Here is a 12,875-nt window from a genome sequence, read left to right as displayed (position 1 = left end):
TCGTTAGAGCAGACTCACAGTATTAATAAGAACTGCTCAGAGTTCAGTCTAGTAGCAGTCTGAATTTTGCATGTGCAAAAGTTGATCTGTCAATTTGTAGGTGTCAAAAGTGACTACAGCAGTCAGAAATGGACAACTGAGAATTGAGGTATTTAGGATAATGGGCTTCTCTAATTTATTCAGTGTAATTACCCTCATCTTCATCCATCTCAGCAAGGCTGAGAAATGTGTGTAAGTGATGACTGGGAGTCCATAAAATAGAGGCCAAAGACAAAATAGTGAGCAAACTGAATACCCTGGAAGCAGCTGTTTCTCTTCTCCCAGGGCTGTGGTTATAGCTGGGTGGAGCTTGGCAGAGAAGAGCATCAGGTCCAGCTGCTTTTCGTGAGTTAAATCTGGAAGGGCTAACACCAAAGTGCAAAATGCACCTGCAAAGGTACTGCAAGCATAGATACTCCTGATGTATAGAGCTTTACATACAGATTCACTTCATCATAGGTCTTAAATGTGTTTGCAAAATGAGTGATCTTCAGCTAAGCGAACAAGTCAGTTTTTAATGTAAGATGTTTCCACACTGAACTCATGGCTGGCTGATATGGAAGGGCTGCGTCAAGAGTGTGGCAGAACTGCCTAACAGGTGTGGGTGCAGACAAAAGCATAAAGAAGGGATGCTTGCTTTTATTTTTTTGTTCCTAGGGATCTATTGAGGATTCCTCTGTTGACCTGAACTAATGCATCTTGGGTTTTGCTTTAAAGAGAAATCATAAACTCATTTCAGCATGTAGACATTGGCGCATTCAGGATGCTGAATGTCACACCATGTTGACTATGTGTGAAATAACATGTTGTGATAAATTCACAGGAATTGTACACCATGCAAAATTACACCTCCAGGCAGACTCAAATGACCAAACTCTGACATTTCTCAAACTTGACAGCTTATTTCAGTGGAGATTTAGAGGAAGAAAAAAAAAGTCAAAGGACACCAAACATATTACCACTCCACTCTTTCCCTGTAGCTATAGTGACACTAAATCTTCTAATATTGCATCATATGGCAAATTAAGGTCTCCTTCTTGAGGTTCTACAAACAAGAATAATGGCTTGAAGGGTTCATGCATGGCCACGATATGCAGAAACCTGGCACTGTGTCGTGCACCGGGTTGCTACAGCTGGATGGCTTCAGCAAATGTTGTCCTGCCTTGCCAGGAGCAGGATAAGGCCCGATAACAGGTGAATAGGTCGATTACCTTCTGCCATGTTTGTGGAGTGTCAGTGTGCCTCGACACGTGTATATGGGTATTTAAATGTGCTTTCATAAATACGTTCCCATCTTGGTTTGCAGAAGCAGTTGCTGTGGCAACCTTACTCTGTGTACTTGAGCTTTAACATTCACGAGTTCACCCAGAAAATAAATTTGGCGTGATTGTGAAGTAAACTTGCTTATTTTCTGAATTCTTTGGATACAGATTGTTCAAAAACGCAGAAAATTATGGTGCTGCCTTGCTGTGTTTTCTGCTATAAACCATGCACAGAATCATTAAAGCTGTCATTCATCAAAATATAGAAAAATCCCAATAATGCTAAATTGTAAATGTTGCCATCTTCAGCTCTGTAATATATTATTTGTAAGGGCTCCATGTCATTGTTGAAATTGATAAAGCTCGGTAAAAGCCCACTGAGCAAGAAATGGAAAAAAATTATATAAAATACACTCTAAAATAAGCTTTTATGTCTTTAAGTACTGACCTACCTTTCTACAGCAACTTAGAAGATCATAGGATGGTGATAATAGAAACAGTTTTTTGTGTATCAACCTTTTAAATATTTCATTTACAATATGATTTATCCAAAAAACTACTCTTAACATACAATATTGGGGCTTCATATGTCCTTTATCTCCCTGATTTGCAGGTGAAATCTTACTGATAAGAAGATTTGCATTCAAATAGGATTTACTTACTAATTTACTTACAAAGATTTGCTTACTAATAGGAAGATCATAGAACCTCGATGAGATTATGATATATCTCCTGTGACCAGGTAGATCTGTGAAATTCATCCTAAACTCTGAGAACCAGCGTAGAGGAGCTGGTTTTATGTTGTATCACCAGGAGTAACAGGGATTTTGTAGATGGGCTCTGTTCTGCCCTCCTCCAAACCACTGTCGATTCTGGTTTTACTTTCTGGTCTTTGAAACTACTCACCATCTTCAGCTGGAGCCTTAGCTATTCATGGGAACAAAAATTATAGGAGCTCAGTGACACATGCAGGTTTCATAGAGAAAGCCTCTGTCTGGAAAGTTGTTTTTTAAAATAGATTTTGAATGTTGTCTTACTGGGGTTAGTGGATACCTTCAGGTGATAGACTGAAGTTGTAGGGCTGAATCATGTCCACCTCTTATCTTTGGGCTATGTTAAGGGCCCAAAATCTTGGATCCCAGCTGCTCAGGGGGTCATCTTTTGTGTTTCTTCCCCCTCAAAAAATGTGTTAATATTTTCATTGCTAGACTAAAACCAGGAATTCAGACTGTGTTGTTTATGATGTTGTAGCTCATCTGTAAAAGTGACTTTTTTTCCTGTTAGCCAAGTTTCCTTAAAGTGTAATAGCCTGCAAGTGTACATTTTTCAGATTTTTAAAGTTAAAATTACTAAGTTATTGTTCAAGAAAAAAAAAAGTTAAATATGATCGACTGTAATTAGAGCAAAAACTGTTTGGGGAAAAAAAAAAGAAAAAAAAAAAAGAAGTGAAATATGCCCAAGCAAGTGACTGGCAAAATTAAGAAAAAGAAAAAATAATCTATAGCACATATTAGTCATATAAAATTAACTTTCCTAAGAAGTGCTATAGCCTCTTATTGCAGCTATTGCTGTCAGCATTTTCAAGTTAAACACCATTTACAATAATTTTATTTCACACAAAATTCAACTGTAAGCCTAAATGCAAATACCCCAATAATAGTTTTTTTGTCTTTGTAAAGCTTTGTGTACTTTTTTTTTTTTTTTCTTTCAAAGGCAATTATTATGTCTTGGGAAATGCGATGCAAAATGTATTATTGATAAAACCTTGAATCTGAAAAACATGTTCAGGGAAACTGAACATTAGGTTAGCATATAGGCAGTTTGTATGAGGGGAATGGTGTTCACAGAAGAGTTCTGAGTGGGTTGCTTCTTATGGGGGAAGAGGAGGTTGCTGCTAGCCCCCCGATCCCACTAAGAGCAAGGGGCGAGAGGTGTACAGCTGGTGGCTTCACCCTGGACCCAGTGGTGGCTGCATTTAAACCAAATTATGGCAAGGACTGGCTGAAACACAGACTTGATTTCTTCTTTTGTGGGCAACGTTTTTTTGTTGGTAGGCCCCTTCCAAATATATTTTGTTTGTTGTGACTGCACAATGTCTCCAAGTTCCTGAAATGCTGAGCAGGGATGAGAACTACAGCACTTTTGTTCAGAGGACCCCTTGGTGTGAGGTGAGCTTTTCCCACCTTGGAGCAGCAGCTCCAGCAGTGGGCAGGGCTCCGTGTCCGTGGCTTCTTAGCAGGGCTGGGCTTGCTGCTGGTGTGCACCCCAAAAACTGAGCCAGAACCCACCAGAAACAGGGGAAAGCAGTTCTGAAAATGGAAGCCAAGCAAAGGCATGTACGACAAGAAGTGCACAGCCTCTGTAACTGAGCCATTTATACCGATCTGCTTAAGCTGAAGTTTTAATAAACCTCCTAGGTAGGCTCTGTGTATTTCATGGATGCTGTTAGCTCCTGTAAGATCAGTAAATATTTCTGAGTTTTGTTTCACCAGATACGTGTTTAAAAACTAAACATGTCAGAGTGGAGAAGATCTATGTTAGTAATACATGCCCAGCATATTGGAGACCACACATCCTCCGCTGCCTCTGCTTTAGCTTTGTGATGCTGAGCCAGGAGGAGCTTCCTGGCAATTCTTCTTTCACCAAGCCCCAGGACTTCAGAGGCTCTGAAAAGGCAGCAGGCTGACAAATAGGTTTTTGTCATTTGTTTTTTATACAGTTGTTGTGCGGAGTGACAAAGAACTTAATTTTCCTCCTGTAACTAAACTGGTTGCCAAGCATGTATCCCAAACATGAGGAAAGGAAAAGTCATTACTGCGGAAAATTACAGAAGAGATGATGGAAGTATGACATTTTTTTGGTATTAGAGTGAAGTGTAATGTTGCTGTTGACAAGGGCATCATAATCTCTTCTGCAAAAAACTTTTTTTTTTTTTTTTTTTTTTTTTTTTTTTTTTTTTTTCAGGGACTTATCACTAGAGAAATTTGTCTGGGCCTGAAACTTGTCATCGTCTCCTTTAACAAAGTACTAAATTGTTGTCAAATACATTTGATAGACTTGTAGGTGTTGTGGGTGTTGATTTCTGGAACAAATGCAGCTATTTGCCCTTCCAAGAGATGATGATATATCTGTTTTGGGGGTTGAACACTCTGTATAGGGAATACCGAGAAGACATTTAAAATGATAGAGAATCATTAAAATTGAGATTCACTAACAACCCCAGATTTTTCTTTCTGTGACTATACAGAAAAGTCACAACTTATTTAGTACATTTTGTAGGTAAAAGTTGCCTTTTTGGTAACAAATGCTAAATGGCCCAAGAAGGCGTTCTCATGTTAACGCTTGCCTCTCTGCCTGCTGTGAATGAGCCTGCTAATTGTTTCAGCTATCTGTAAGCTGACAACTACAGCACCACGCACAAAGCTAGGGGAATTTACCATAATATATTCATACTGGTCTTTGTTGGTTTCATGAAACATTCGTATAAGCTGATCTTTCTGTTGTGGAGGTATTAGAGCTGGTGATACAGATGCAACACCTTTCATGTAGTCCTTGTTAGATTGTTTTCAAAGGCTTCATTGATAAGGGATTCAAGCAGGAAAGACATCACAAGAGGTTTCTGATGGTTTCATAACAAGATGTACCTATCAGGTATGATATAAATGTGTTATTTTAAGATCAAAGGCATGTAGATAGCTTTGAAATGGACTTGCTAAGGCAGTAATGATCTGTTATTGATCTGTTAAGGTTGACTTTCTTGATTTCATGTGTATGCCTAATTGAAAGAATATTTAATATGATTAATACTTCGCTACAAACATTCTACCCACAAATGAGTGGAAGTATAGAAATGGACATCAGCTTTATTGGTCATCAGCTTTGCTATGTCCAGTATTCCACAATTTACAATCCCCTTTGCTGTCCCTGTAAAACAACTTTCAAGCTTGCTTTGTGCACATTCAGACTTACGGCATTTTGCAATTGCTCTTTTATCTTATAATAAAACATGTATTTAACAACAATTAAATGTTGAAACAGCTTGCTGGCAGATGGGTTGGGTTTTCTGTCTCCTGAAATTTTCAAAAGTATCTTTCAAAAATATGTTCTTTTTATGGTCTGTGTTATTGGGAAAACTGAGCTAGAGCATCAGAATAGCTTTTCATGACTTTACAGTTTATCCATCTTTCTGTTGTCTTTTATGTTGTTATTCTCTGTGTAAAGTTTTCTTTATCTTTCAAATTCTTACCTAAGATTACATTTAATACATAATCTTTAAGTCATGGTACCTCCTTAACCAGCCAAGTAGTAAATAGGACTGTTAATATAAGAAGAATATATGTATTATTCTGAATCAGGAGACCACTTTCTAAAATCACTATTGGCAGAGCTATACACATTATGGGCCCTAATCTCAGTTTTTCTTGGTAAGTTGTGTCTTTACACTCAAATGATGAACTTGGCAATATTACTAGAAAAATGAAGACATTAACTGCAGCTTGCCTTCTTCGTGTTCCTTAACTAAATCAGATGCATTGCTAAGCAGATCCATTACACCAAAGACTGGTCTCAAATACAAAACTGAATTGAATTATTATTTCCTTTAGTTTGTTTAGCTTTTTTTCCTGAAGTTTTGTAACTGATTTTGGTGCTTTATGTGAATAGTGAATTGTTGAGATTAACTACGCTATGGTTACTACTTGTCTGCATTAACAGCCATTAAAGAAATTTCATAGGAATTCTTATTATGTGCTTATGTGTAGAGATTTAAATAACGTTTATTAACGCACTTCATTGAACAATAACATATGTTTTTAATATGTCATAAATGCAGAGAAATCTTAAGTACCACTGAAATGCAATGGTCACCATTTATACGCTCAGCAAGATCATTTGCCACGCAACGGCATCTTAAAGCTGCCTTTAATTCCTATGCTATGGGTAAAACCGTAGTAACCTGATAAGAGATCATTCATTTGACTAAAGCCTTGTGTTAAATGACTGCAGGAATTCTAGAGTCAAAATTATGTAGTAATGATTTTTGCAGGACAAACCACTCTTTCAATTATTTTCTAATAAAAAGCAGTATTAAAATGGAGTTGGAAAGATGTGGTTGTTGAGCAGTTGTTATCCAATAGTGACCTCTGTCATTCATGGTCTGCAAGTTAATCCGTTCACCAGCAAAGAAGGAGAAGACAGAACGAAAGGACAGATAAATAGTTTCAAGATTGGTTAGCCCAGTTTTCCAAAGGATATTTTTGAGGAAGAAGTTGACCCGTTGAATTGCAGAGCTACAGTTCAGAAAGACCTTCCCAAACCTGAGGGTTGAGCAAACAGAAGCTTCTAAAAGTTCAGCCAGACCAGCAGGGTTGTGGAGCAGGGCCATCACAACCGGTCCATCAGCGCAGGTGGGCACCTCACTGAGCAGCAGATAGTGGTGAAGGACCACTACAGGAGGCATCTAACTGGGGGCACAAGGCAAGCGCTGCACTTGTGAACAAGTCAGGTAGCCCACGGGCTAACAGGATTATGGCTCAGCAGATCTAGGACAGCTTTTGCTCTCCTGTACTCTGAGGCCACAACTGAAATGTTGCATCCAGCTTTGGATTCTTCAATTCAGGAAGGATATTGAGAAACTGAGGCAAGTCAAACATCTGATTTGAGCCTTGTTTCTTCTGCCGAAAAAGGGAATCTGATAGCAGCAATAAATCCCACTTTGAGTGAGATACTGGACAAGATAATCCCCAAAGGTTCCTTGGAGCTAACATTTTTATGAATACATGATTCTATTCACCTGAAAGAATTAAGCATGTATTACTTTATAGCACTCTAGCTATATTTTTTTTCCAGTTTTTTCTCTGATCTACAAAGCAATGAAGCATATGCATAATTTTAAGCATGCATCATGGCAAGATGCACAAAAGCACCTCAGCACTGCAGTACTTAAGTGATTGCTAAATTGACCAGAATCTTTAAAGATCTGAACTATCTACGTATTTTCAGGCAAGATATTTTTGATAACAATTTTTTGATCCTTAAGGACACTAACATGATTTTGAAAGGTTCCCTGTGGGTTTTCCAGCAACACTTGGATAACATTCAAGGCCATGGATTCAAATGTGCTTGAAATTATGCAGTGTGCTTTAACTTTTTGCACAAAGTTTCACTTCAGGCACTCTGCTACACCAAGGGCAAAATAAAAGCTTTACAGATTTAAGCCGTTTGTTGATTCAACTAGAAGTTAGATATAAACATTTTTTATTTTTATTTAAATAAGTTATTTGACTTAATCACACAAAATTGGATGCTTTAGTTCAGCTTACTCTAAACTCTTCCATTCACTGCATATAGAAGAACTGAGATTGCAGGTAGGGAATTGATTTGCAAAGTGTATACAATAGGTACCCTGGAAACACATACCTCAACTAGATGCTCTCTTGGCTGTTGCTGGACTGCCTGACAGTTATAGACAGGGGATATTTATATGGCTGCACAAGGATCTGTAAATTGTGGAGAGCAAGATAGTCTTTCAGTGGACAATAGGCTGTTTCATTATATCAGTGTTTTCTAATGGTTTGTTCTCTTCAAAGAGCTGCACAAAAGCTAAATTCTACTTTGCTGTTGAGTAGCTTAATCTATTATGTGGCCTCAATAATGTTATCTGGATGTAAGTCTTAGAGAAAGAAAATGCCTTAAAATGTAAAAATGGAGGGATAATGTGGTGTTGTAGGTGTCAGTTTGATACCTATCACTGCGAGAACTTTAATATCTTAATCTTCAATTTATTCTAATTGATGAGTCTGCCTGATGTTTGAAAAGCCCTAAATTACAGATGCTTATGTGATGGAATAGCTATTGTCAAAGTATGGAGGAAAATGGCACCCTATTGTTGCAGTCCCTTGAAAACGATTTGTTGAAAATTGACTTTGAATGTTTGTACTGGAGGTCAGAGTTCCCTTTAGAGGGTTCATGCTTCCACAGAAATATCTAGAAGTGCCACAGATAGTGCCTTGCTATTAAAGGAATGATTTTGATATAAATACGTACCTGCCAGTGGTTTTGATTCATTAAAATGGCAAAAAATAAGTGGAGCAAAACAGCTGGGACAATTTCTAAGTAAATTCATCAGTCATTCAGGAGCTATGCATTTAAAATAGCTATAAATAATAGAATGTTCCATCTAAAAGGAAGTCTTTTATTGATGTGTAAGTACAGTGTCACCCTGAAATTTCTTTTTTAACTTAGTGTTTCCATGTGTTTAGAATCAGATCAGGCAAATTAGTTATTTTTATTTTTTCAACTTTTTTTTAACAGCATTATTTTGTATGGTGTGTGCAATGAAATTGATACACACAGTTAAGCTTTAAAATGACTTTCAGGTGATAAATAATTGTTTTAGAAACTGTGCATTCGCTCAAATTTTTATTACTATCTTGGAGATTGGAGACTGACAAAATAATGGGCTAACTTTTCTGTTTGCTACTGGTACTTGTCAATTCCCTTTCCTCATATCCTTGCAATATATTATATCCCTTTAAATATCTTATTTCCTCACTGATGATTGTGTGACCACTGATCCTACAAAGGTTAATAGGAGGATGGAAATGGGCAGAGTGAAACTGAGAAACCAGGTTTTGCGTTTTAATGTGTATTTTCATTTCTCTGAGGTTTACAAAGGAGACATAATAAATTGTTTACGTGGACATAAGGAAGCAAATGTTTATGTTTATGTGTTTGTTTTTAATTTATTTTAATAGATAAAAAGATGGCCTATCACAAAGTGAATGCAGACCAGAGAGCACAGGGGCACTCTCCATACCTTGACAACGATGACCTCCAGGCCACAGCATTGGAACTGGAATGGGACATGGAAAAAGAGCTGGAGGAGCCTGGCTTTGACCATTTCCGACTGGATGGTGCAGTCCAGCATCATCTGGGAAACTCACAGAGCCCTGACCTTGATCTTGAGCCCATCCAGCCATCGACTTCTCCTAAAGGAAGATTCCAGCGACTTCAGGAAGACCCCGACTACATCTCACACTACACAAGACAGGCACCAAAGAATAACCGCTGCAACTTTTTTCAGATACTGAAAGTATTTTGCACTGCTTTGATTGTATTTATTTTTGGAATTGTGATAGGATATTATTCAGGCAAGAAATGTCCTTCTCCCCCAGCATCTCCAGAACCAAATAACCCTCATACCTACCATGAAATCCTCAAGGAAATCAAAGCTGAAAATATTCAACAGATTTACAGGTATGTACCTTAGCATTTTTTCTCTACGTGCCTTCAGGTGCTAATATTAAGATTTGCTTTGATTTGTTTTACTTACAAACCTTGAATTTTTCTACATGTGTTCAGTAGTCTCATGATACTTGGGAAACTTTCAGTTACGTATGGGGGGGTGAGAATGAAACTCAAATGATTTTCATAGTGGTGTGGATTTGTATTAGTTGCACTGTTATGGGATTATTCTTGTTTTAAGAGGATGATCTTTTTTGCTCCAATAATGTCATGTTGCTGAATATATTAATAGTACCTTTAATGTACAGGAATTGAAAAATGCAAAGTGAATATAAATACAGAAGGTACCAGCTTTCCTAGATCTTGTCAATCGTCAAATAATTTTGAAAAGCAAGGTTATGGATTATGACTTGCAATATTTGGTGCTTTCAGAAATTTCCACGTAATGTCTGGCAAATAAGTGAATCCTTGCTTTTGTTTTTTTTTTTCAGCGTGAATCCTTGTCTTTGTTTTTCAGTCTATAAGGGGGAATTAAACATTTACTCTGCGTGTATTTAGAGGGAAAATTGAAGTCTGAACTGTGAAAGATTGCTGTTTGTTTTTAGAACACAGGCAGATAACTCCTTCTCCCAAATTGTTTAAAATAATTGCTGAATTGAAAAAGCAATGTTTTAATCCATAGTACCTATTTTATGGATGTGGATCTGAAGTGTTATAAAATGTCTACTAAAACCCTTAGCTGGGTTTTACCTTATTTTTTTCTTCCATACAGAACCTTTCCACTGATTTGAAAGTTTATAAAACACTTTGATATGAGTATGAGAGTACACTTTTCTTTAGCAGTGAATGGGGATAAAACTAGATTCTTCTGTTTTCCTGCCAACTTTTGAAAGTGCGGTCTGTATGAAGGAGGAGTTCAGCTTATTTCTGGCTTCTCAAAGTGACCCAGAGCAGTGAAACTTCCTTTTTCACGGTAAAGGAAATGCACTGCACATTTTTTTGATCGGTATCTGTTCAGAAGTGGCAGAATTTATATACTCAAGATTAGGAAGGATTGCTGTAGAGGATATCCGAAGAGTTGGTCTGGATATTTCAGAAGTCAATTGAAAGTAACTGATGAAGTATTCTAATATAATTTATTGCTTTTATTTTTGATAAACCTGATTTGAAATCCTTGAAGTGGTCAGTACCATGTTTTGAGACAGCACTGTTACTAAATACAAGTTAAAGGACTTTGTCAGTTTTCATGTGCTGATCTGACTCTACTTTATGGATCCATTTTTTTTTTTCATAATGAGAAACTTTATAATGTGACAAGCAATGGTTATTTTGAGTGATAAAAATTTAACCTTCTCTGCTCAGAAAGGAAAGTAGATCAAAGTCTGTCATTAAGCTTAGTCATGAACAAAGTATTTAAATAAAGTGGATTCTACTGATGGAGTATTATGTGAAGATTACAGAGAAGTCTATCAGTCTTGGGATAGTATTCCAATACTTTTGGTTTTGATTTGGAATCATTTACCATTTTAGTATTTTGAGAAGTCATTTAAAAACATTCTGTTGTTTCATCTCTTTTCAAATTACTTCGGCTAGGGATTGAAGTGTTAATAAGAATCTCAATTTATACGAGTTATATAAATACTTTGCATCTTACAAAACTGACATAGTTGCCAACATTTAATTAATGTAGTTTGTAGAACTTGGTTATTTTTTTCAACATAATAGCATGATTTGCGCAAATGTAATCAAGAATTGTAATTAATTTCATTACTTATCAGTTTTATGTATAAGTATATAATCAATGTGTTTAGTATACTGCATTACCTACAAGATTTTTTCTTCACCCAGCATTTTGATCTGAGAAAGGTTTTATTGCATGTTCTGTTAAGCTGCTTTCCCTCAACATCTGTTTGGCTAGAGTCAGAGCTGTTGCAATGAAACCTGCATATATGTAGCCCCACAAATATAGAACCTGCAACATATGTTTCTTGAGGGGGAAAAAAAAACAACTGACAAGATCAATATATGTTATTGTAAAACTTCTTTCAAAGTAATATACTTTGAATTACTAGGAATAAGTGGCAGCTGCTTAGCTTGCAATTTCTAAATGTTACTGAGAATGACATTAATTTAATTTTCTTAGCTTACTACTTAGATCAGACTCAATAAAGGTACGAGATTTTGCTAACAGTCCTGATAAAGGACTGGGAAGAAAAATGCGTAAAAGACACAGCTGTACCAGTCCTATTACCCAAGTAGACATCAGCTTAATGTGCTTAGAAGTCTGGAGTGGGAACTTTCTGCTGAGCTGAACTCTGCTACAGTCAGATGATGTTTTGAGTATTGGGCTGTAAAAGGCTCTAGGCTATAAAAGAAGTTGATGAAGTGCACCAGGGGACTTCTTTGATTTTGCCTGGATTTGGACTGGATTCTGTGCAAGTTGAATGGAGGATCACATAGGGTGACAGTAGTTTGTCTACAAAGTTTGATGAAATGGGAGATATAGGCATTCCTGCCATCTCCCTTTTTGGTTCTTTGTGAGAGCTCATTTGCTGCTCCTCTGTCAGTCCCATGAGCCATTTTTTCCTGCCCTACTTTCAGGAAAAGACAAGGGAAAATGAGACAACGATAATGTGCTGGTCTGGAGTTAGAGGGAAGATCATTACTAACTTCAACGTTGCTCTCATTAACCAGCAAGATTTTGTTCATTAGAGGGAAGATTGTCACTAATTTCAATGTAGCTCTCATTAACAACCAATATTTTGTTCACCATAGATGTGAAGCATTTATCTTTAAGAACGGCAAACATTTGAATTTTGTGCAAATTGAACTTTGGTGGGTTGTCAGTTAAGACTTGAGTTGAGTATTATTAACAAACTAAAGGGATGAGACAATGAAAGCACAAAAAGGAGCATGAATACAGTCTCTCCAAAGACCCCTAGACTTATAAACTACTACTGACATCTTTTTCTTAAAGAAAACACATTGTTTAACACTTTAAACAGTACAAAACACTTCAATAGGGGAAATAAAAAGATGGTATTTTTATTTTTGAAAGAAATCATTTTAATGGTGTTGCTCCAAAGACAGATAAAAATGAGAGAAAATCCTAATTTTCTTGGGAAATATAGGGTTGCCATATTTATTTTATTGCAAGTTGTAATTTTTGGGTTGACTTCTGTAAATTAACTCCAGAGAGGGATTCATGTTGAAAGGTAAGTGTAAAGAAAACTGTACGGTTGTGTTGTTGTCAATTATAATTCTACTTATACCTTATTTATCAGATTAGTTAATTCTCAAACACTTTAAAAATTCTCATAGCCTTATGAT

The 12,875-nt window shown here is 36.7% G+C and overlaps 1 protein-coding gene across 1 annotated transcript in view; it reads left to right on the top strand.

The window, feature by feature from the left end:
* NAALADL2 (N-acetylated alpha-linked acidic dipeptidase like 2) overlaps nt 1–12,875 on the top strand; it is a gene marked incomplete at both ends in the record, with an annotated part of 316,258 nt that overhangs the window by 81,118 nt on the left and 222,265 nt on the right. The window contains one exon of the mRNA XM_084291754.1: nt 9,056–9,557. Coding sequence (XP_084147880.1) covers nt 9,056–9,557 — 502 coding nt within the window. The remainder of the gene's footprint in view (nt 1–9,055; nt 9,558–12,875) is intronic.

This window comes from Netta rufina, assembly GCF_964035555.1.
Source record: "Netta rufina genome assembly, chromosome: 9".
NCBI lineage: Eukaryota > Metazoa > Chordata > Aves > Anseriformes > Anatidae > Netta > Netta rufina.
The sequence above is the reverse complement of the archived record's forward strand: the minus strand, read 5'-3'. Positions and strand labels throughout refer to the sequence as shown.